The following is a 22749-nucleotide window of genomic DNA, read 5'->3' as shown; positions in this document are numbered from 1 at the left end:
ATCCTCCTCAGAAGAAGCAAAAGGCAAGGAGAGCCATGTGCTTCAATGTGTATGATATATGATGTAATTTAAATGTATCTCAACTGTGGATTCTTGTTCTGAGAAGGATAATCGCGCTCGAAGATCAAAAAACGAAATATGGCAATGATATGAGCTGCACCAGCATGACCAATCCACCCGAGTCTTTCGCTTGACAAGTGACGCTCCTAAATTGCGAAAGCTGAACACCGAGTAATGACATGTTGCTAGGAACACAAAAAAGCTACTCCACCGAGAGAGGTCATCAAGAGTCCCGTCCACCACCACCGATCCGAATTGACAAGCTCTTCCTTAATAACCAAATGAAGGTTTGATGCAGACAAATCGCGCTTCTTCCGGGAGCTGGTTGGCGTAGGATTTAAGGTTGAGGTTGGAAGCATCTTTGGTGTTTGATACGCAAGATACATTGGCTGCATAATTTTGCCATCACCCTGTGTCAGGTCCAATCTTCGAATGCCGTGGTATGGGTCAATTCGCACAGAGAACGCCTGAGTACGCAAACGCAGCATCAAGTCAGCACGGGCTGTATTCGCATAAGATACCATTGCGGTTGGTACTCACTTTAACAAGCTCGGTGTTGTTGTAACGGATATAGGTACTGCTGTCTTTCTTGCACGGTTCCGAGAGTAACTGTCGCCCATCAACCGCGATAGGAGTCAAGACCAAAGAACCGTTGGAGAGCAAGATATAAGAGCCATGCTGCCATTGCATCATTCCGGTGGGACATGATGGATCAGCGGCTGGGTTGGATGAACAAATCAAGTATCAGCGCATCCGACATTAGGTATAGTTGCGGGATCTGGTCATCGACAAGGTGGAAGGGGGCGCGAAGTATAGAGATAGGCGCGACTCACGATTGGCTAGAGCGCGGTAGAGGGCTTGTTCATAGTAGCCGTCAGAAGAAAATGAGTAGGAGATGCCAGTCAAGTTGGGCTCAATGAATCGATCACGAAGAGGATCGTAGAAGCCCTGTGCTCAAAGATTAGTCTGAGTTCTCGCATTTTTACGCGTCGCTGTACACTCACTGATCCTGTTAGCACATTGCGAGACTTCGTCGACCATGTCCCGACCAGCTCATCCACAGTGGTCGCTGCCACCAACCCAACCAGCAGAGTCCAGATCGCGAGCATGTCGTGAGATTGACAAAACTGATGAAGAGATTAAGAACGTGTTCATGATGAAGGTAAAAGGAATCCCCGGAGGAACAGGAGCACCTAGCTTGACCTCGATTCAATCCCTTCATTCAGGTGGGGACTACGATAAACAAGGATGGCAGCAATGTCGGTCCACTTCTTATCGTTTGGGTTATCGCGCTGGAATGATCGTCTTCTTTCCCACCTCCACTCAACTTTCCCGCGGGGTTGACAATCCAGATGGCACTGCAGCTTGCGAAGCGCGACCTGCGCAAGCGCATGAAAGAGACTCTGCAGGCACTTCCGAATGCTGCAATCACACAGCAATGTGAGTCGAGCTTTTCATGAATTGTCAATTCGACCCACGAGCGAACCAGCACTTGACAACTTCTCCGACCGTTGCTGATATTTAGTTGGGCCGTTTACAGCCACCATCGCGACGAACAAGTTGCTTTCACTGTCCGAGTATCACGATGCCAAGAGTATTGCTGTTTATCTATCCATGCCCGTGGGGGAGATATCGACCCGTATCATTGTCCAGGATGCATTTCAGCGTGGCAAAGACGTCTATATCCCATATATTCATACAGTCGATAAAGTTTCCGTGATGGACATGTTAGCGCTTGAATCCTTCAAGGAGTTTGAGGCTTTGACTCCAGATAAATGGGGAATCCCCTCTTTACAAGCTACACAGCTTCCCGGTCGGCGAAATTGCTTTTCCGGAAAAGGTCTTGATCTGATTGTCATGCCGGGGATGGCATTCGACTCTGGCTTTCGGAGACTGGGCCATGGGAAGGGTTATTACGACCACTTCCTGAAGCGATATTCTCAATGGAGCAACAAGATACCTTTTCTCGGTAAGTGCGCATGGAGACCGTGAGCCCAGCAAAAGCGGAAGTAACAGCGATGATTGCCCTGATTTGTGATCCCATTGTCCCGAAAAAAGATGCTAAAACTCCGTTACTCTAGTGGCCCTGTCTCTCCAAGAGCAGTTGCTCGCGGAGAGTATTCCCGTTCTGGAACATGACTGGCTCGTCGATGCCATCGTGGTCGGTGATGGGCAGTACCTGAATCGCAGGTCGCAGGTCGAACAATCGACAAAGAAGGTATAGAAAACCCAAGATTCATGCAAAGGTATCGTGGCGTCTATCCGCTCATATCTCAAACGGCCTGGATGAGGGAAACATTGTCACCCTTGAGCAGGATTTGGCCTAGCAAATTCAAGAATCTAATATCAGCATCGAATCCTCTTCATGATGATCACGTAAAAGGCGCCAAATCCCAAATGCACATACCCAGAGGTCTCCGCTTCTCTTCCTCGGTTTTCGTAGCTAGGCGGACCTCAACAGCGTCATCCACCACCAGGTTCATGAACTCATCAAATCCCTGTTTACAGAACAAAATTATTAGCGAAATTGAATTTCCTCCGCTACACGCGCGGTCGAGTCACTGGCAGCGACACAAATGGCAACAAGCTTACCCTGATCTTTCCCTCGATGCGGAACGCAAGCTGCTCGTAGAGCCAGATGGAGACCGTGCTGCGCTTTTGCAACAAGCTGAAAATGAAGTGGATGGGAGCCAGCAAGGTCTTTCGGGGCGCCATGGTGATGAATTGGAGCTTTGAATCGAAAAGCTACCGAAAGTGAGAGAAGTAGAGGAGTCGGGATTGCGGGTTGGCGGCGGTGGAGGTAACTGAAAGAGATGCCGCAAGCTTTGCGTCCCGTGATTTTGTGTATGGTAATACGAATACATCGCTGGGCTGAAGGGCCGCAGTCACGGGCCTCCGACATCCCACCTTCCACACCTTCTCTCCGCTATCTTTTACGAGCCCACTTCTTCCTTTCACGGCGCCTTTTCTCGACTTCATTCTTTCTCAATTTGGCCCACTTGAGCTTTTCATATATTACTGACCTACTGAACCTACACCCCACGTGCTCACCCTCCTCAAAAATGGCCAGCAAGGATGGTGGGCAGGCATTCGCCCCGGTCCTGGCGGCCGTCGCAACCATGCAAGGGAATGTGCCTAGGTCCGAAAAGGCCCAGGCGCACGAATTCTTAGAGAAGTTCCAAAAATCGGTATGGCAGGACACATGATCTAGTAGAGGTATCAAATTTTACGCGGCGTTGCTAACGTTCTCACTTCTGCTGGCATTAGGTCGAGGCATGGACAACTACGCACGCTCTATTACAATCCCCTGACGTTCCGGTGGAAGCCAAGTTATTCGCTGCGACTACATTGAAAGGAAAGGTGCGTATGCAAATGCTCCAAGGTGCGAACTGTGAGATAAGGCTGACTTCTTTTTGTTACAGATCGTTTTCGATTTAGACCAATTGCCGCCAGATTCTGTGGTCGCTCTACGAGACTCTGTCCTGAATCTTCTTGTTGCTTTTGCCTCGGGCCCGCGACCAATTCAAACCCAGCTATGCGTGTGTCTTGCGAGCTTAGCGATTCAGATGCTCGGCTGGAAGGATGTTCTGGCCACGGTGGGGTCGGCCCTGGGCAGCAGTGCGGGGGATTGTGTCTTGGAATTTTTAAAAATCTTACCAGAGGAAGTCACAGAGGGACGGAAAATCAACCTTGGCGTAAGTTTGCAGGTTCTATGCCCTTAGAAGGTCCTCGGACGGTTTCTGACAAGTGACTACAGGAGGACGAACTGATCGAGCGCACGAAAGAACTTCTGGAAGATAATGCCGAGCAGGTGATGCAGTTGTTGATTCAGTATGCTCAATCATCACGTATGTGCGAGATATCAACTGTTTGTTTGACGCGATCACTGACCTGAGTGTCCTAGCTGCCGCCGCCACAAATCCCCGCCTTCTCGATTGTATCACTTCTTGGCTTCGTGAAATCCCGGCCGCCCAAGTCATCGATTCCCCCTTGATGGACGTGATTATCAAGGCTCTGGACAATGATAGCTCATTCGACGCCGGTGTGGATTGTATGTGCACGTTGTACAGGGACACCAAAGATGTTCACGAGTCGCTGCCGATCATTCAAGCCCTTTATCCGCGACTGATGGCACTCCGGCCCAAGATTGCCGAAACCGCAGAGACAGAGGACTTGGAAGCGTTCAAGGGCATCACACGGATGTTTGCCGAGGCCGGCGAGGCTTGGGTTGTTCTCATTGCTCGCATGCCTGCCGAATTTAGAGGTCTGGTGGAAGCGATCCTCGAATGTTGCGCCAGGGACTGGGAACGCGAGGCCATCTCTATCACGTTCATCTTTTGGTATGAACTCAAGCAGTCGCTGACTATTGAGCGGTACAACGATGCTCGTGTGAACTATGAAGACATCTGGTCGCAGTTGATGGACATTATGGTCAAGCATCTCGAATTCCCGACGCCGGAGGAAGGCGAGACTGACCTCTTTGGTGGTGATCGAGAGCAGGAGGAAAAGTTCCGTCAGTTCCGCCATGCGATGGGGGATGTGCTCAAAGATTGCTGCTCTGTCATCGGCGTGACCGACTGTCTCGGCAAAATCTATCATTTGATCCAGCAGTGGGTAGGCAAATATGCCTCGCAGGCGACCAATGAGCACGTTCCTCACTGGCAGGAGCTCGAGGCGCCCCTTTTCGGTCTCCGTGCGATGGGACGGATGGTTGATCCTGTTGAGACTACTGTTCTGGGTCAACTGATTCCCTTGATCGTCCAAATCCCTGAGCAAGAGAAAATTCGCTTCCAAGCCATCATGGCTCTCGCACGCTACACCGAGTGGACATCTATGCACCCGGAGACATTGGAAGCCCAGCTAAACTACGTCATCTCGGGCTTCCAGCATCCATCTGCGGAGGTGGTGCAGGCGGCTGCTTTGGCGTTCAAGTTCTTAGGAACTGATTGCCAAAAGCTACTCGGTGGTCACATCAACCAGCTTCATACATTCTTCGAGTCGGTGCTGGACAAGTTGAAGCCCAGCAGCCAAGAGGAAGTGACCGAGGGCGTGGCGGCCGTAGTATCTGTGCAGCCCCTGGAGAAGATTTACGACTCGATGAAGATGTTCTGCGATCCCATCATGCAACGAATCATGAATTTGGCTAACAATGCCCAAGACGAGGAAGGACAACGTGCAGTGGCCGATCATCTTGGATTGATATCAATTTTCGTCCAGGTAGTCACACCTATCGTCGCTCCTGGCGAAGAGAATCCAGCCGTGAAGTATTGTGGTGAGATTTTGCCTATCATGACCACTATAGTCATGAATTTCACCTCCTCGACCCCGATTCTCGAGCGAGTCTGCCGCTGCTGGCGAAATATGATCATTTCCTACCGCACGGCAATGATCCCTCTCTTGCCTACCCTTGCCGAGAGCATTGCAAATGGATTCCAGGCCTCTCGCGAGGGCGGTTTCCTGTGGGCTACCGACGCTGTCGTACGAGAGTTCTCTCATGGTGCCGAATATGTTGATGAGGCTACCAGCAACGCCGTGTTCCACTTTTACGAGCAACAAGCAACTGCCTTCCTCCGTATTATGAACGACTTGCCGCCAGAAAATTTGCCCGATGGTAAGTGTATTTTTTGTCTTTGGTAAAGTCTCGGGATCTAACTTTTTTTCAATAGTCATCGAAGACTTCTTCCGGCTCTCTTCTGATGCTGTTCGATATTACCCTAAGAAGTGCATCTCCTCAGAGCTGGCTGTGCCCATCTTTTCAGCGGCTCTCAGCGCCCTCACCCTTCAACAGGTCGATCCTCTCATCGCCACCCTCCACTATTACCGGGATCTCTTCAGCTTTGCCTTTGAGAAGCCCCTGGTCTCGGAATTCACCAGTCCGGATGAGGAACCATATGTCAATCCTCCGGAGGTACGGGAAGCGGTTAAGAATCTCATTGCCTCGCAGGGCCAACTGCTCTCTCAACGTGTCCTGGCCGGCATGATCTTTACATTCCCCGGTGATTGTTTCCCAGATGCCTCTGCCATCATGATGACCATGTTCGAACTGCTTCCTCACGAGACAGGGGCCTGGCTTCAAAACACGCTGCAAATGCTTCCGCCTGGATCGATGAAGCCCGCGGAGGCCGAACGTTTGATGAAGAACATTGCCGAAAAAGTGCAAACCGGTGAAATTCGAAAGATTCGTGTTCTGCTGCAAGGTACGTCGCTTCTGTCACACGTGTGCACTTTTTAATTTCTCTGCGTCTCTCTAACACCTCCCCTGTGTAGATTTCACCAACTCATACCGCCGTCGTAATGTCGCACCTCGCGACGGACTTGGTCGCTTGGAAGCCACGCGCTTCCGTTTCAGCGGATGAGAAGAAGCATAAGCCCAAAACAACAATTTATACCCTGCTCTTTTCCCGTGTATGAATACCACCTACCTTTCCATATCTTTCTCCTCCTCGGAATCATCCGTCTCTCCCGCTTCGAGATACATCCATCCCCTTTCTTGAGGTGTAATGATTCTCATCAAACGCGGCTACGCTATTGAGATCGCCCCTTTGCACGGTTTTTGGTCTGCAATGTGACGGTCTGGAACAAGCAGGCATGTGTGGCAGTGACGGCTTGATCAGGCTTAGCCATTGCTGGGCTGGCCAGCGGATTGAGCTTGATACATCCAATGATTTGACCTGCTCAGACTGATGGGAACCTGATCTATGTGAGCCGATGGGCTACATTCCAGTGGCAATCACGCAGGTGTTGCCGTTTGTGTTCTATCGGTTTTGCTCGTCTCGCTCTGTCGTAGTTTAGTCGCAGAATCGGGCGAGATTACAGACTGAGAGGAAATGAAGAAGTGCACTATCAAGATTTAAACGTAGCGCTCATATTGCGCCCTTCAAGCGAGAGTATCCGGCTGGTGGCACCATTGAACGGCACCACACGGGCCAATAAATGAGGATCCAGTAAATCTAACGGCCACCATCGAGACCAAGCCACTGAACCTCGTCTCCCCATACCCTAGCGTCTGGATCACCCTAAATTTGGAACTCAGCCTGCATGCCCGTTATCACATAGTGTCTTCAAGGTTACAAAGGCGAGGATAGCCCGGTGGACGACAGATGGAACCTACAGAGGAGGTGTTCCATGGACAACAGGGAGGTATGTGATCATCCACCTGATGAGGGATATATGTTGCCGGGTATCTATACCTCTGTGAGCTAACTATGATCCAACCTGGCGTCCAAAACCGCCCCCATGGATCTGGGGGGTTCTTTCATCCATTCAATCCATTCCTATACAATGGAAAATGGGCTCACCGTCTGGTTTTGCTTTGGTGTGGGCGTCATTGATGTGATAGACTATGTCTGTGCTGGGACGAGATTCCGGGTAAGGACTCGTTTCGCCAATCATCTCATATTTCTTCTAGCTTGGTCCAGAGCGGTCCATATGGATGTTCTTGAGAAATACATTCTGTGTGCCATAAACCCAACGTGCGATATTATCTGGGTCTGGCAGCATGGGTTACGCATCGCCGAGAGTAATCCTAAGCTCAAGCTTTTTGTCAGGACTGATATCGATTTTGAGCGGTAGGGCCAACCACCGCTTGGGCACTGTCTTGGATAGCTTGGGCTGAAATGCGGTGCTTCACATTCACGACCCCGAGGAGTACATCCATTTAGAACTTGAGAAATGTCGTATCTGCTACACGAATTGGGTACGAAGACTGAACAGCGTATGGGCGACATTGGATGACAAAATTGAGCCACCCGTTGACGTCAGGCGATTGAGATGCAAACTCTCGATGGCACATTAACAAGCGTGAATCGCGCTTTAAATGGGCATCAGCACAAGCTGTCTCCATGTACCACTGTGCGCTTTTTCTTCTTTTTTTTCTTTCCTTCTTCCTTTCTTTCTATCTTTTTTTTAGATATAAGTATTTTCGCTGACCCTGTTCCGGCAGGTGTCTATTGATGCTTTCAACTTTCGGTCGAAGGAGCTGCATAGGGTAGCTCCAGAGCAACAACTTACAGCTGATATCAAGAGTTACCCGCTGCTTGGAAACGAGATAATTGCATGTGAAGATGCAGAATTGAGTTTTGAACCTGAGAAATAAGTTGAATCCACAAAATATTCCGGTTCCTTGGTTATTTGATTTCCCTCGGTCTCCTTCAGCTCGACGGGCACGTGGTCAAGAGAGGGAGGTCAGTGCCAGAGACCCAGACCCCCTCCCGGCGTTCCAGATCTTCCTTCAGATTCGCTGCAGAAAGCTCTTTCATCTTTTCTCAGGAGACTGTAGACTGTGGAATATGACTTGAAGTAGTGACCTCCGAAGTCACAGCTCACAATCAATGGTTCAGAGAACGATGCCAAGAGCGTCAATGAGCCCGCCGAGCGGAACCCAGACTTCACTGCCTTGGCAAAAGTGGCGCGTCCTTGACCGTTGGTGCAATCACAATTCAAGCTTCGGGAACGTGCCAATTTGCTTTGATATGGCGAATCCGTCAACCATTCGCCAGCATCGTCATCACTCGAGAACCCGTTGAATCTTCTCTTGGCACCAGCATCTCTCCGCTAACAAAAAGGAAAGATCTTGGCGCCCCCGGGCAGTGCAGTCATGAGTAGACTCACAATCGGAACTCAGGGTTCGAAAACGTGCTCCTTCGTGCCATTGTATTTGCCTCCATGGTCCACCGAGAACACTTTGTCGTTGCTAGAAACGAGCTCAGTCCGCCCTTGGCACCCAAGCATTGATGCCTTGGCAGTGTTTCCGATTCATCCTGTCACAGCAGTGACATTCTTCCATGATGCGAATGACAGCCACTGAATGTCACGAGGCAGGAACACGTCCCGTATCGTGCAGCTCTGATTGAATGAGGTTCATTTCCTAGCCTTGACATAACGAAATCCATCAGCCCTGCCCAGAACTATGGGTTTTGTTCATTTAAAGAGCGTGTCTGGCCCTTTCAAAGTCCCTAGACGGCTTTCCCTCGCGCAACTCAACTGGGATCACCAGACTTGATCTCTGAAGATCAACGTTCACATCATGGTGCCCGCAGTGACCGCCAAATATGACTGGATTCTCGCGATCACTACCATCGCGTTTGTTTTCAGTGCTTTCGGTAACGGTGCCAACGATGTCGCCAACTCATATGCCACCTCCGTCGCTGCGCGAACTCTGAACATGGCCACGGCTGGTGTGCTCGCAGTCATCACGGAGTTTATCGGTGCCGTCGCTCTAGGCGCCCGAGTCACCTCTACGATCAAGAACGGCATTATCGGCATCGGTAGATTCAAGGGAAAACCAGGTGCTCTGATGCTGGCCATGGGCTGCGCCGAAGTGGGCAGCGCCACTTGGTTGATGGTGGCAACCAGAATGGGATTTCCAGTCTCCACAACCCAAACCGTCGTCGGCGCTCTCATCGGCGTGGGTTTTGCCAGCGGTGCACCAGTCACTTGGGCCTGGGAGAAAGGTAGTGTATCACAGGTAGCTGCTTCCTGGGGCATTGCACCTCTCATCGCTGCCGCTTTCTCTGCCCTCATCTTTGCAACATTGAAGTACAGTGTACTTGAGCGTCGCGACCCACTCAAGTGGGCTATGCGTCTGATTCCTTTCTACTTGGCAATCACCGGTGCGATCCTGGCCCTCTTTATTGTCGTCGAGGCTCCCACTGCACCTTCGCTTGAGGAGTTCGGGGCCGGCAAGGCTGCTGGAATCATCCTCGGCGTCTTTGCTGGTTGTCTCGTGATTGCCTACGTCTTCTTCATGCCATACTTCCATCGCCGCCTTGTGAAGAACGATACTCGTGTCAAGTTCTACCATATTCCCATGGGTCCCCTTCTTCTGAAAGACGATGTCCCGCTCTACTACCCCAGTAAGAGCGACACAGTCGTCATCAACTACTACGAAGATGCCTACGGTGAGGTCCTCGCAGGCCAAAAGACTGGTGGTCAGCAGAGAGCAACCGAAAACGATGATTCGACAACGACCTCGCCTGAGATACTCGCCAAGACTGCCCCGGCGGAGCGCCTCAATGGCGACGAAGAGAAGAATTTGAATTCTTTGAACTCGACACCCCAAATCAAGCCCCGAAAGAAGCATCTGGGCCCGACAGAGAGATTCATTGACCCGGTGCGTGATCTTTCTTGGACAAATCCCAAGAAATATTGGGGCTACATAAAATGGATGCTGCTTCAAGGCGTGACCCGAGACGTGGTATCACACGATTCGCCTGCGCTTCGGGAAATTCATGCTCGCGCCAGCCGGTACGATGATCGGGTCGAGCATCTGTGGACATACTGCCAAGTGGCCTCGGCCATGATGATGTCTATTGCTCACGGTTCGAACGACGTTGCCAACGCGGTGGGACCCTGGGCGGCTGTCTACAGCACCTACCACGCTGGTGTCGTTGAGACCAAGGCGCCGACGCCGGTCTGGTTCCTGGTCGTCGCCGGTCTGCTCCTTGGCATTGGCTTCTGGTTCTTTGGCTACCACATTGTGCGGGCTCTGGGAAACAAGATTACCCAGATGTCCCCCACCCGCGGATTCAGCGTTGAGCTCGGCGCAGCTATTACCGTCCTGCTGGCTTCTCGACTGGGACTGCCTGTCTCCACCACACAGTGCCTGACTGGCGCATCGATGGGCACTGCGCTGATGAACTATGACCTTGGTGCCGTCAACTGGAGGCAACTGGGGTGGATTGGTGCTGGATGGGTCCTGACTCTCCCGTGCGCAGGACTGGTCTCGGGGTTGCTTTGTCTGATGGCATTGAACACGCCTCATTTGTGAGCAGGACGGGCTCACTATCTTGACATCCGTCCATGGCCAGTAAAGCCGTGACAATGTATATATTTCCCCGAGGTCTTCGATTCAAAATTAGATTAATACGATTGACTGAGTTGGTGCCCACAAGATTGTGATTAACGTAAGAAAAACATCATCTCGATGAGATCATCGACTGTGATTCCCTGAGACTGTCTGGGTAGGTAGTAGGGAGCAGTGGAGATAGGTATTTTCTCGGATTAGTACTGTAGATTCACACTTTCCAGTACGAGACCATCCTTGGAGCCTCATCCCTTTCATGAACATCGTACATGGCTCATAATACTCCTGGTAACATTTTACTCATGTCATCTCCAGCTCCCTACATTGTTGCAATCTGAAAACTCATAGATCAAACCGAGGTATCTGGAAGACCAGTCCGGTGGGCGTAGTGCCTATGACGCAGGGAATCCTTCCATTCAGCTTTTGCAAGCCGCCCTTTATGTAGACATCTAGAAAGCCTTTCCAGGGTCACAAATCTTAGAGACATGGGACAACTCTCTCAAAATTGCAGCCATTCAATTCGAGCTTGCTGAATAAAGATAGGTCTTGACTCAGTGAAGGTGTCTATTATTGCTCTCAGGGGGCTGATTCTTATTGATTCCCGACTTTGAAGGATTGACAGTTGCATAGTGTTGATATCTGACAATATGCATGAGCTTCCAATCCCCATTATCTCACCTACAGTACTTACTCAATTGATTGTTCAAGCTGGAAGCATGTCTTTTGAATGGGAGTAGAGCAAGACCCGATTCAAGGCACTCATCTCAGAGCACTGGCAGTATATTAGACTCTGGTAGTTGAAATAACATCACCACTGCTTTGTACCATTTGATGTATGCGGTGGTATAATATGCCCTGCTTGAGTTATGTCAGTTGTACCAGTGGCCCATTCGCTGATGCAGTTCAAGCACTCCGCCAATCCGCTTTCGTCTTCTCTCCACCCCACCTGAAGGCTTGTATCCAATGAGTCACCAGCCACCAAATCACGAGTCTGCTGGTCACGAGCTGGCCAGTCACGAGTCCGGGGACCGTACGGTTGGCGCGGCATCTCCGCACTTTCGGGTGCCGCAGTCAAAGGAACGCCCGCGCTCAGATCCAGCCTTACGTGCTTCTGCCTGACTTGGGAATTGAATTCTGCAGCTCCATTCACCTTCTTCGATCTCCTAAACCCCAACCGCTCTGCTCCTCCGAGCATAGATCTTGTTCTTTCTGCTTGTACATCTTCAGGCGACCTCACTTTTCTGAAGATCGCGCGGCTCTGACTGACACCCGCCTCAGACTGAGAGGTTGGAGTGGTCTGACTCCATCAACCCCACGCGTGGTGGACTTGTCGCATTGATTGCCCTCGCTGCGATCGTCGTGTACCCGCCTCGTGCGCGCATGGCACCCGTTGGTGCCCTCCTCAAGTAAAGCAGGCATTATGGGCGAACTAGATGACCATGACCATGATCATGATCATGACCAACTCACCACTAAGCGTCGGCGACGGAGTCGACGAGCTCCGTCAGATCGCAAGTTTGAATGCTCCCATGAGGGCTGTGGGAAGAGCTATTCGCGCGCCGAACATCTGTATCGGCACCAGTTGAACCGTATGCGTCCTCCAAACTGCTATTGATCTGTCCACAAAATCTCGCGCTCACGAGGTCGCTAATCGCCCGCCCGCGTCCTTGTCTTTGACATGATAGATACCCCCAAGCAAATCTTTCGCTGCGACTTTCCAAACTGCCATCGCTCGTTTGTACGGCAGGATCTATGTATTCGTCATCGCGAACGCCATACTACGCGCGGTTCGCAACTGCAGAAACGCGACAGCTTCACGCACGACAACCTGCATGGCTCCCCTCCGAAATCTCTCATGTCGGTGGTCTCACCCACATCCCCCTCGATGACACCGACGGACTACCCATTCCTAGCCAACCATCCTGCACCTGTTTCCAAGTCCCCGACCAATTCCACAAATACCTACTCCTTGCCAACCGCTACGCCCACCACCATTGATACAACTGGGGTCCCAGTGTCCGGTTACACCGACTTCTCAGGTGCCATCAGCCAAACAGATCCCCTGCTGGAGTTTGATTCGATGCAAAATGCATATCCCATCTTCGGCGGCGAGACCTACAACCGCTCCCCTTTTGCCATGGCCGATGATTTTGCGGCTTGGTTGTTCAGCGAACCGCTGGCTCCCCTGGGGTACGGAATGATGCCCTTTGGACAGAACCAATTTTACATGAATGACCCCTCGTACAACAACTTTTGTACGGTCATTCCACAGCACCCAATGAGCGTTACCAGCATTCTCGATTCATCGTCCCTACCAGCGATCATCTCGGAGGAAAAGCGGCAAGAGATCCTTCACCTGATGGCCAGCCGCTTCAACGAAGCCGCCTCTTCCGCCGAAGGCAAACGGAAGGATGCGCTGATGGAGGGAGACTTGAATAGTGACCGTCACGTGCTGAGTTTACGACTGATGCAAACCTACATTGGCTCCTACTGGTGCCATTTCCACCCTCAGCTGCCGATCCTACACCAGCCCACGTTTGCAGCCGATCGCACGCCGACCCTGCTGCTTCTCGCGGTGATGGCCATCGGGGCAGCCACGCTCGATAAAGCGCATGGTCAAGCGACGACCGAGGCTGCTGCCGAACTGGCAACCTTTATCGCCTGGCATCTGCGCTGGGAGATTTTCATGGATCCCGACTTTCGGCCTCCTGCGCGGCTTTGGGTGTTTCAGGCGCTGTTGCTGTTGGAAGTTTACGAGAAATCCTTCTCGACGCGAGCCCTTCATGAACGAGCCCACATTCATCATGACACGACCCTGACTCTGATGCGCCGTGGAAGTTCGCTGATTGGCCGATCATCCTTCGACACCCCCGAGTCCCGCGAGGAAGACGAGTCGTGGGCGCATTGGATCAAAGCCGAGGCGACGAGACGTGCGGCATTTGCGGCCTTTGTGCTTGATTCGACGCATGCGACCATGTTTGGACACTCTGCCAAGATGGTCGCGCATGAACTGCGACTGCCGCTGCCCTGTGATGAGGCTCTGTGGGCGGCCACCAGCGCCGCCGAGGTCGCCCGGGTACAATCGAGTCTACAATCGCACGGCGTCCGACCGGTCATGTTCTTGGACGGGCTGAAGCGTACGTTGAACGGACAACCGGTGCGCACCAACACCTTTGGCCGCATCGTCCTCATGGCTGGCTTGCTCAGCGTGAGCTGGCATTTGAACCAGCGGGATCTCCAGGTGAGCTCGCTGGGCGTGGGCCAGACTCTCGGCGGGCGCGATAAATGGCGCACGGCGCTCTTGCGCGCGTACGACAACTGGCGTCGCGACTTTGACGAAGCTCTGGGGTCCGCGGTCACTGCGGAATCGGAATCGCGCGATGTGCTGCATGGGCTGGCACACATGGCTTCCCACGTGGACATCGCCGATCTACAAATCTTTGCTGGGGCGGGCCGGCTCATGGGCCGATCGATCACGGCTCGTGATTATAGCGCTGCGCGAGAAAAGACCGTCCGGTGGGCAAGCAAGGCTTCCGCGCGCGATGCGACCTTTTACGCGCTCCGGTTCCTGAAGACGTGTTTCATGGATCCCTCGGCGGAATCGGGGAGCTACCTGGCCCGGGACGACTATCTGTTGAACCGGCCTTGGGTCATGTATTACGCCGCTCTTGTCGTGTGGTGCTATGGCTTTGCGCTGGACGGGCCCCTGCGGCCCTTGCCGGCCTTGGCGACGTATGCGGATCGCCGGCGGGATATGCACGCTTTCCTGCGGCGGGTTGGTGGTGTGGGAGAACCGAATGACCTTGAAGGGATTCAGGGGCGGAATGGGTGTTTGGGGATGTTGATGATCTTGCGAGATTCTTTTGCCAATCCCCGGTGGGAGTTGCTGGGAGAGGCGGCGCGGCTGCTGGACAGTTGCATTGCCAAGTTGCAGTCATGATGTACTGGGTGAGTGAGAGAGAGTAGCGGATGGGTGGATGTGATTTAATTGTTTGCAGCTCGTCATGGTCTGCGGATCACGATGTGCACTTGACTGTATTATTTGCATGTATATGACAGGGAATGATGACGATGACGACGATGGATGGACATGGGGCATTGCAACTCGGACTTCTTCGGGTGTGGCAGCCACTAGCCACTCGATACATGGACCGTTACAAAGATACCTACATAATGACACCGCGACGGCGATCTTGCCGTGCGTAGATTCTATCGGTGACACCGAAATGGTGTTTGGCTTCCTCATATAGATCGCCCGCGTGGATGTTGTTGATGTGGTTGCCCGATCAACCGGATGATCTGCCCACTCCGCCATTTCGCAAACTCGCAGTCTCCAAAGATTCATCGCCCCTCCCACTCCTCCTCAATTCCAACGTCGTTTCTACCAGACCACCGTTCTCAATTCCCTTCAATTCCCCCCGACGACGAAGAACAAAAAAGTTCCATCACAATGGTGAGTTAAAGGCCAGTTCATCCGTATTGATTCAACTCAGAAGGAATCAACATTAGGCCCGCCATCCACTCTCTCCTTGTCATTCCCGTTTCCCCCCTTGTTGACGGATTACCACTTTGGTCATCTTGGGCTTTGACTTCCCGGACTCTGCCACCCCCCTCATGTCATCCCTGGATCGAAAGTGATTCAGAAACGCGGATTGGTTCTTCGGCAGAGCTCTGTGACCATTTCATCCCGCGTCACCCGGGCTCATTTTTGTTGTGTTCTCTCCCCTCGTCTTCCCGAGCAACCTTTGGCGCATCTCAACTTTCACTGCGTATCTTGCATATCCACTCGTTGTTGGAAGAAGACGAGAAATCACCAACACAAAAAGCGCATCGTCACCCTCGTATCCGAGCAGCATGGCTAATAAGCACGACCAGGCTTCGACCAACTACAAGGAGGCGTTTTCGCTGTTCGATCGCCGCGGCACGGGTCGCGTTTCGGGAGAATTGTTGGGAGACTTGTTGCGCGCCTGCGGTCAAAATCCCACGTTGGCCGAGATTAGTGATCTGGAGAAGACGGTCGGTGATGAGTGTACGTCTGACCTGGGGATCCTGCATGAGAAGTTGTGATGTTCCTGGAGAATTTGCCTTGTGCTAACACTGGGGTCGCTGTTTCTTTTGCGCGCGCTCTCTTTGTTAGTTGACTTTGACTCGTTCCTGAAGGTGCTCAACCGCCCCGGTGGTTTCCGTGAGCCTGGTGAGCCGGAGGAGTATTGTCGGGGATTCCAGGTCTTTGACAAGGACATGACGGGATTTATTGGTGTGGGACAGTTGCGCTACAGTAAGTTGGGCACCCCGAGGGACTTTCTGTCTCTCTCTCTTTCTTTTCCTCTTTTGTTCCCCTCAGTGGAAAGGGCAGTAGAATGCGAGGCTAATCATCATCTCTGCGTGTCTTGTATGATAGTCCTGACCAACCTGGGCGAAAAAATGTCCGATGAAGAGGTCGATGAGCTCCTCAAGGCCGTCGACACCAGCTCTGGCGAGATCAACTACACCGACCTTGTCCGCACCATTCTGGCCAACTGATACCCTCTCCGTTGTTTTTTTTTGCATTTCCTTCCCCCTTCGTGATTGATGATTTGATGTTATGGACATGGATACTGTTATTTCTCTCTTCTTTTTCTCTCTCTTTTTATTTTCCCCTCCCTTGCGGTTGCAGACTGCAAGGACTGGAAGCTTGGTGAGATTTTCTCGACACTGCCTTGCCTACAGCTGTGGGTTGTTTTGGCGCGGCAAGCTTCTTGAATTGACCACACCATGTGTATGTGTATTGAATTCAGTCGGGGGCGTAAGGATCGCAGTCGCTCGTGATCAAGTCGAGTCGAGCTGTTTTGCTGTATTTTGATAATTCAAATGACGTGAGCCAGAGTTTGTAAAGAAGCCTGTGCGACGTGAACCTCCACGATCCATACGCGATCACCTCCTGTCAAGACTCGTCTGCCCCTTCGATCTCCTCTCCAACCCAATGAACGCAATTCCTAACATTACACCTCAAGCATCTCCCGCCCACTGTCGCCACTCCTTCTCACCCTCACCTTCTCCACCCATCTTCTCCGTTTCCACCAAAGCTCCCGGCAGCACGTACATGGCCGGTGGCCTTTCCTCCTCCTCCTCTGCCTCTCCATTCTCCTCCCGCCCATTCTGACCCTTTCGTTCCTCCGCCCAATGCACCCGATCCAAGTAATACCCAACCACCACGCGACACCGACCACACCGCAACAACACCCGTTTCTCGATCCCGTCTTCCCGCCGGATCAGCGTAGCGCGGCGATCAGGAATAGTCGTGGAAAGAAGCAGCGTAACGTGTTTGACGGAGCTGTTCCTCGTAGCGGAATTCGCACCATTCTGCTCGTCGTCCGCCTCGTCCGCGGAACTGCGTAGTTTTTCCAGCGGGAGGATCAGCGCGGAATCAGCACCGGGGGATTGGCGGCGCGGAAGCGTGGATAGATCGCGGGTCGTGGAGAGGAGGAGATGGTTGCAGAAGCGGCAGTGTTGGGTGCGAATGGGGAGTTTTTGCAATTGTGATTGCGATTGCATCTGTGTTGTGTCGGTCATGTCGGGCAGAGGTGGTTTTGTCCGGGTGGATAGAGATGGTTCTGCCTCTCTGTCTCTCTCGCTCTTTGTCCAAATGAGCGATACGGTAATGGTATTCCTCGGACGGGTCGATGGAATTGCCGATTTTTCCGTCCTCCCCTGAAGAATGACTGGGCGCAGAAGCAAAGATTCAAAGGTCTAGGATTCAAGATAGCTCCCGTGTTAGTGGAAAGTAGAATCAGAATGTCGCAGGAGCTCGGAGATGCTCCCAATCATGTCCAGGTCCTCCTCAAGTCTGCGCGTTTGCAAAGGCGGTGTCAGTTGGAGTTTACCGATTCTCCCCCGCACACGGCGGCACGGTGGGTCTGGGCTCGACTTGTAGATTCTTATTTACTTGTTCAATCACACACGGATAGCAAGAGATCACGAGGAAAAGTTCAGAGTATCGAGTCATATCATTAAACGCATTAAGTCATATCTCAGATCATACTATGTCCTGTGTGATCCTTTCGATCATGAGAAATAAGAATCCAAAAAAAAGAAAATTTACACATGAAAATCATGTCAAAACTCCCATCCCAACCTAGGTGATGATAACCTTGCCAGAACCGCTTTCATCGGTCGATTGGCGAGGACCACCCCCTCTGGCCCAGGTAGTCAGTTATCTCTCGGACAAGACGACCGGCTGGATTATAGGCTGTTCAACAAAGCTTCAAGAACAGGAAGTAGACCAGCCACATCGGTGATAATCTCCGCGGTGTTATTGACGAACTTGGGTGTCAGAAGATCCTCGGCGTTGGTCAACAAGCCAGAGATCCGCTTGATCGAGTCGGGTGAAATCAGGCTCTTGATCTCTGGCATGCTTCCGTCGACTTCGGTGAGAAGACCCTTCAGGTCCTTGACGGTTTCGGGCGTCAAGAGGTCGTCCGCGTTGGTGAGAAGGTCGGAAATCATCTTGATGGAGTCTGGGGAGATCAGTTTCTTGATCTCGGGCATACTGCCGTCAACCTCGGTGAGCAGGCTCTTCAGGTCCTTGACGGTTTCCGGAGTCAGGAGATCCTCCGCGTTGGTCAAAAGACCGGCAATGCCCTTGATAGAGTCGGGAGAAACTAGTTTCTTGATCTCGGGCCAGCTGGCGTAGATCTCGATGAGCAGCTCTTCGAGATACCGCACCACAGTGGGAGTGAGCAGCTTGCTAGCTCCATCAACCAATCCACTGGTTTCGCTCACAAACTTGGGCGTCAGTAGCGTGGTTCCATTACCAAGGAGGTACGTGAGGTTTTGCAGCGTGGTGTGGTTCAAGAAGTCCTTCTTGATGTCTGGTACAACGGGGACCAGGCCATTCAGCAGGTCAGACAGGCCGCCCACAACGTACGGTGTCAACAGATCGTTTGCCCCAGTGATCAGCGACTCGGTCTCATTGACAAACGCAGGAGTCAAAAGGTCGTTCGCGTTGGTCAAGAGCGAGTTGATCTCCTTGATGCTACCAGGGGTAAGAAGGTCATTGGCATTGGTCAGGAGAGAGTTGATCTCCTTGACCGAGCTTGGTGTCAGAAGGTCATTGGCGTTCTTCAGGAGTGCAACGAGCTCGTCGATGGTGGACTTGCTGAGCAGGCCCTTGACTGCCGGCAAGATCGGAGTGATCTCGTCAAGAATACCCTTGAGCGAATGCGTTAGCTCGGGAGTCAGAAGCTGGTCGGCATTGGTCACAAGATCCCGAGTCGCGTTGGTGAATTCGGGCGTCAACAACTCGCTACCGCTGTAGAGCAGGCTACTCAGCTCGGAGAAGGTCTGTGGCGTCAGGAACTTCTTCAGCTCCGGTAGGAGTGGCTGGACGGAGCTCAACAGGGTCTTGAGAGCGTTGGCAACATCGGGAGTAAGCAAGGCTGATGCTCCCTTGACCAGGCCCTGAGTCTCAGTGACAAAGTCCCTGGTGAGTAGAGCGTTGCCATTGACCAACAAGTTGGTCAGCTCGTCAAAGGTTTCCTTGGTCAGGAAGTCCTTCAGCTCGGGCAACAGGGGCAGAACCGAGTTCAGCAAGCTCTTCAGAGCATTGGCGACGTCGGGCGTCAACAAGGCAGAGGCCCCCTTGATCAGATCCTGGGTCTCGTGGACGAATTCCTTGGTGAGAAGAGAGTTGCCATTGACGAGAAGGTTGTTGATTTCATCGAAAGTCTGCTTGGTAAGGAAGGCCTTCAACTCGGGCAGCAGGGGCAGAACCGAGTTCAGCAAGGTCTTCAGAGCGTTGGCGACATCGGGCGTCAACAAGGCAGAGGCTCCCTTCACCAGATCCTGGGTTTCATGTACAAACTCTTGGGTAAGAAGAGAGTTGCCGTTCGCCAGCAGGTTGTTAATCTCATCAAAGGTCTGCTTGGTGAGGAACGACTTGAGTTCAGGCAACAAGGGCACCAGCGAATTGAGCAAAGTCTCCAGAGCGTTGACATTAGCCTTGGTAAGCAGACCAGAGGCGGAGTCGATGAGTGCGTGGGTTTGGTCGACGAAAGGCCGGGTGAGGAGAGCGTTGCCGTTGGATAGCAGGTTGGTGATTTGATCGAAGGTGCCCTTGGTGAGGAAACCCTTGAGCTCGGGGAGCAAGGGCAAGATGGAGTTGAGCAGCTGCTTGAGAGCGTTGGAAACGTCTGGAGTGAGCAAGTTCGAAGCCGCGTCGATGAGACTGTTGGTCTTCTTGATAAATTCCGGGCTCAGCAGAGCGTTGCCGTTGGTCAACAGGTTCTGAATAGCACCAAGAGTCGAGTCGGTCAAGAGCTTCTTGACCTGCGGAAGCAGAGGCACAAGAGCATTCAGCAATTCCTTGAGCGCGTTGGAAACTTGTTGCGTGAGAAGATCGGAAGCGGCATTGATGAGACTGTTGGTCTTCGCCACAAAGTCCTTCGTGAGCAGGGAGTTGCCGTTGCTCACGAGGTTCTCGATGGCGTTGACATTGTTCTTGGAAAGCAGGGCATCGGCATTTTCGACCAGATCGTTGACCTTGTCGATGTTGTTGAGCAGCTTCTCCAAGTTGTTTAGGTTGTTCTCACTGAGAAGGGCGTCTGCCTTGGACAAGATGTTGCTCAAAGTCTGGGTGTTCTTCTTGTTGAGCAACATGTTGGCATTGGCGATCAGATCTCCAATAGCCTGAGTGTTGTCGTTGGACAGAAGAACACGAATATTGTTGTCCACGGGAGGGGCTAACGAGGTAGAAAGATATTTGAATGTGTTCTCGATATTCGAAAGTAGGGACGGGTCGAGAAGTCCCGCCAAGCCCTTGAGAAGCTGGTCAAGATCTGAGAAGATACCACCGAGTCCCCCGGAGCTTCCGCCTCCAGTGAGGCCCGAGAGGAGACCGTTAAGCTTGTTCGTGAGGTCGTCATTGGCGGCCGAAGAGGAGCTAGAGCTAGAGCTAGATGAGCTGCCCGAGTCACTGGAAGATCCGCGTGCCGCACCAGTCTCGGCCGGGGATGCACTCGGAGCGGCAGTGGTCACAGTGACCGCAGGGGCCGTGTTACCGGCACTGGGATTCACGATACTGGCCACAGGGTCGGGTGAGGATGTGCTCTCCACCGAGGGACTGTTGGCGGTGTTCGCTGGAGGCGCGTTGCTGACAGCGTCACCAGAACCAGCGTTGTTGCTAGGCGGCTGGGTATCGGCTGGCGGTGGTGGTTGAGTCTCTGCAGGCTGAGTCTCGGCAGGTTGAGCCGCCGCAGGCTGAGTAGTAGCTGCGGGTTCGCTGACAAAGTTGGCATTGGGACTGGGAGCCTGACTTGCCGGAGTGTCTACAGTCGGCGCGACAGCAGTATCTGTCGCAGGAGCAGCAGGAGCAGGGCTGGCTGATCCAGCTTGAGGTGAAGCTCCCGCGACATTGGACACGGCCAGCAACGCGGTTGCGAAAACTGGAATGAACCGCATGATGCTGGATGGTAGACAGAGCCGTATACCTCAGAAGTCAATTGCTCCTAGGTGGTGTCTCCGGTCTGATTCCCCTTTTGGGATGTCAATATCTCTCTCTCTTTGCAGATCTCTCCTGTCCCTTATTTTTGGATCCCCCTTTCTGAACCTTTCTCTTGTCGTCTATCGCTTAAACTCTTTCGAATCGCCGCGAAAGATCAGAGGAAAGAAAGAGGCTGAAGAACAAGGACGTTCTCAGATCAATTTGCCGGGGCTGCACCAAGCCTTTATTTTGGTGAGTAGATGATCGACCATCGTGAATATCGTTTTAGGACATAACCCTCCACTTGGCCCACTTCTGCACTACAGGGGAGCTATCCTCGGGCTAAGGCACGCACTGATGGAAAGATCGACGCCGAGGTATGCAGAATAGGGACTGGGACGGATCACCCATGTGAATGCGCTAGCAGCTTGCCAGACGGAGGAGCCATCATCGGTGCCAGTCAATTCATTTTCCATGATGGCATTGGCTTGACCCGCACGGATGGCCAGCTTGGACAACAGACGGACCTTTTTCTCCTTCCTAGAGATCGTCATTGGCCATCCGCTCTTTTGAGAACCCACGACGAAGCATTTTGGGTGAAACTTCTCGTCACAAAAGCGATTGTGCTATAGCGATCTCGCGGGCGTGACATACGTGGTATACAGGAGAGGGCCTCTGAGGGTCCCTCGGCATGATGCAGGGCAGTTTCAAGCCCACTCCACTTTGGATTAAGGTGCGCGAACCCCTTTCACATGTGCTCGCCTCGCTGACGGCACGTTTGGGGGGTTTGTTCGTTTTTTTAGACTTCGTGGATGAGGGGAAATGAGTCTGCATTTTCCGATGGGCCCATGGGGGGAAAGTTTTGCGGCTAACCACTTGGTTCCCTCTTGCCTTTTGGCACTTGACGACAAAAGCTCCAGACCAACGAGGCGGGGACCAACTCTATCATCGGCTGCGTCCGAGCACCGGTGACGGGTCACTGTCTGGCAGTTAGCTTGGAGCCCGGGACCTGTTTAGGCGAACTAGTCAAGGCTTGAGCTTGGGTTGGTTCCTGGGAAAGAGGGAGAAGAGGAGAGAAGGGACTCGGCCAGATGCCCCTAGATTGGCAATGATCCCTCCTGAGGTGCAGCAACCTGTCGGCTGGACTGAACCTGGATCCTACCCCGGACCTTCCGTCGTTCGGAGGCTTGAGGGTGGGGCAAGGTTAGTAGGGGGCGCCTCTCAGGACATGAGGCCGACTGATTGGCAAGTTCTCAAGCCTTTTGTGGAGACCGCACTGTGCCAGTTGGGATATGTCGATCTTGTCTGGAAGGAGGTCAAGTGGACAAGAAATGCCAAAGGACGGAAGAGGTCTGCGTCAGTCAGGAACGGGGGGGTTGACCCCCCGTGACTGGCGAGTCGTGGCTGAAAAGACAGAACTTATGTG

General features: G+C 52.6%; 13 protein-coding genes across 13 annotated transcripts; 7 read left to right on the top strand and 6 right to left on the bottom strand.

The window, feature by feature from the left end:
• Positions 1-245: 245 nt before the first annotated feature.
• POX_e06222 (Protein rot1) lies at positions 246-1169 on the bottom strand (the record flags this gene model as incomplete). Its single annotated transcript, XM_050115046.1, has 4 exons — positions 246-527; positions 601-779; positions 894-1008; positions 1065-1169. 4 exons carry the CDS (start codon positions 1167-1169, stop codon positions 246-248), a joined length of 681 nt encoding a protein of 226 aa, XP_049967506.1.
• Positions 1170-1412: 243 nt separating this feature from the next.
• POX_e06221 (uncharacterized protein) lies at positions 1413-2284 on the top strand (the record flags this gene model as incomplete). The annotated part of the gene is made up of 3 exons (XM_050115045.1): positions 1413-1500; positions 1586-2029; positions 2142-2284. 3 exons carry the CDS (start codon positions 1413-1415, stop codon positions 2282-2284), a joined length of 675 nt encoding a protein of 224 aa, XP_049967505.1.
• Positions 2285-2333: 49 nt separating this feature from the next.
• On the bottom strand, positions 2334-2775 carry POX_e06220 (Small nuclear ribonucleoprotein E; the record flags this gene model as incomplete). The annotated part of the gene is made up of 3 exons (XM_050115044.1): positions 2334-2383; positions 2468-2558; positions 2653-2775. 3 exons carry the CDS (start codon positions 2773-2775, stop codon positions 2334-2336), a joined length of 264 nt encoding a protein of 87 aa, XP_049967504.1.
• Positions 2776-3122: 347 nt separating this feature from the next.
• POX_e06219 (uncharacterized protein) lies at positions 3123-6416 on the top strand (the record flags this gene model as incomplete). The annotated part of the gene is made up of 7 exons (XM_050115043.1): positions 3123-3248; positions 3328-3420; positions 3483-3755; positions 3818-3908; positions 3965-5671; positions 5727-6257; positions 6328-6416. The coding sequence occupies 7 exons, from the start codon at positions 3123-3125 to the stop codon at positions 6414-6416; spliced, it is 2910 nt and encodes a 969-aa protein (XP_049967503.1).
• Positions 6417-9085: 2669 nt separating this feature from the next.
• Positions 9086-10828, top strand: POX_e06218 (uncharacterized protein; the record flags this gene model as incomplete). Its single annotated transcript, XM_050115042.1, has 1 exon — positions 9086-10828. The coding sequence occupies one exon, from the start codon at positions 9086-9088 to the stop codon at positions 10826-10828; it is 1743 nt and encodes a 580-aa protein (XP_049967502.1).
• An 844-nt stretch (positions 10829-11672) lies between these two features.
• On the bottom strand, positions 11673-12059 carry POX_e06217 (uncharacterized protein; the record flags this gene model as incomplete). The annotated part of the gene is made up of 1 exon (XM_050115041.1): positions 11673-12059. One exon carries the CDS (start codon positions 12057-12059, stop codon positions 11673-11675), a length of 387 nt encoding a protein of 128 aa, XP_049967501.1.
• A 225-nt stretch (positions 12060-12284) lies between these two features.
• On the top strand, positions 12285-14804 carry POX_e06216 (uncharacterized protein; the record flags this gene model as incomplete). The annotated part of the gene is made up of 2 exons (XM_050115040.1): positions 12285-12453; positions 12550-14804. 2 exons carry the CDS (start codon positions 12285-12287, stop codon positions 14802-14804), a joined length of 2424 nt encoding a protein of 807 aa, XP_049967500.1.
• A 332-nt stretch (positions 14805-15136) lies between these two features.
• POX_e06215 (uncharacterized protein) lies at positions 15137-15373 on the top strand (the record flags this gene model as incomplete). Its single annotated transcript, XM_050115039.1, has 1 exon — positions 15137-15373. One exon carries the CDS (start codon positions 15137-15139, stop codon positions 15371-15373), a length of 237 nt encoding a protein of 78 aa, XP_049967499.1.
• A 345-nt stretch (positions 15374-15718) lies between these two features.
• POX_e06214 (Myosin regulatory light chain cdc4) lies at positions 15719-16387 on the top strand (the record flags this gene model as incomplete). The annotated part of the gene is made up of 3 exons (XM_050115038.1): positions 15719-15893; positions 16002-16142; positions 16266-16387. 3 exons carry the CDS (start codon positions 15719-15721, stop codon positions 16385-16387), a joined length of 438 nt encoding a protein of 145 aa, XP_049967498.1.
• Positions 16388-16852: 465 nt separating this feature from the next.
• Positions 16853-17416, bottom strand: POX_e06213 (uncharacterized protein; the record flags this gene model as incomplete). The annotated part of the gene is made up of 1 exon (XM_050115037.1): positions 16853-17416. The coding sequence occupies one exon, from the start codon at positions 17414-17416 to the stop codon at positions 16853-16855; it is 564 nt and encodes a 187-aa protein (XP_049967497.1).
• A 669-nt stretch (positions 17417-18085) lies between these two features.
• On the bottom strand, positions 18086-21301 carry POX_e06212 (uncharacterized protein; the record flags this gene model as incomplete). Its single annotated transcript, XM_050115036.1, has 1 exon — positions 18086-21301. One exon carries the CDS (start codon positions 21299-21301, stop codon positions 18086-18088), a length of 3216 nt encoding a protein of 1071 aa, XP_049967496.1.
• Positions 21302-21470: 169 nt separating this feature from the next.
• Positions 21471-21877, bottom strand: POX_e06211 (uncharacterized protein; the record flags this gene model as incomplete). The annotated part of the gene is made up of 2 exons (XM_050115035.1): positions 21471-21475; positions 21679-21877. The coding sequence occupies 2 exons, from the start codon at positions 21875-21877 to the stop codon at positions 21471-21473; spliced, it is 204 nt and encodes a 67-aa protein (XP_049967495.1).
• Positions 21878-22431: 554 nt separating this feature from the next.
• POX_e06210 (uncharacterized protein) lies at positions 22432-22713 on the top strand (the record flags this gene model as incomplete). The annotated part of the gene is made up of 1 exon (XM_050115034.1): positions 22432-22713. The coding sequence occupies one exon, from the start codon at positions 22432-22434 to the stop codon at positions 22711-22713; it is 282 nt and encodes a 93-aa protein (XP_049967494.1).
• Between the last annotated feature and the right edge of the window lie 36 nt (positions 22714-22749).

Source organism: Penicillium oxalicum, chromosome V (assembly GCF_001723175.1).
Source record: "Penicillium oxalicum strain HP7-1 chromosome V, whole genome shotgun sequence".
NCBI classification, from domain to species: domain Eukaryota; kingdom Fungi; phylum Ascomycota; class Eurotiomycetes; order Eurotiales; family Aspergillaceae; genus Penicillium; species Penicillium oxalicum.
This window is presented reverse-complemented; position numbering and strand designations above follow the sequence as displayed.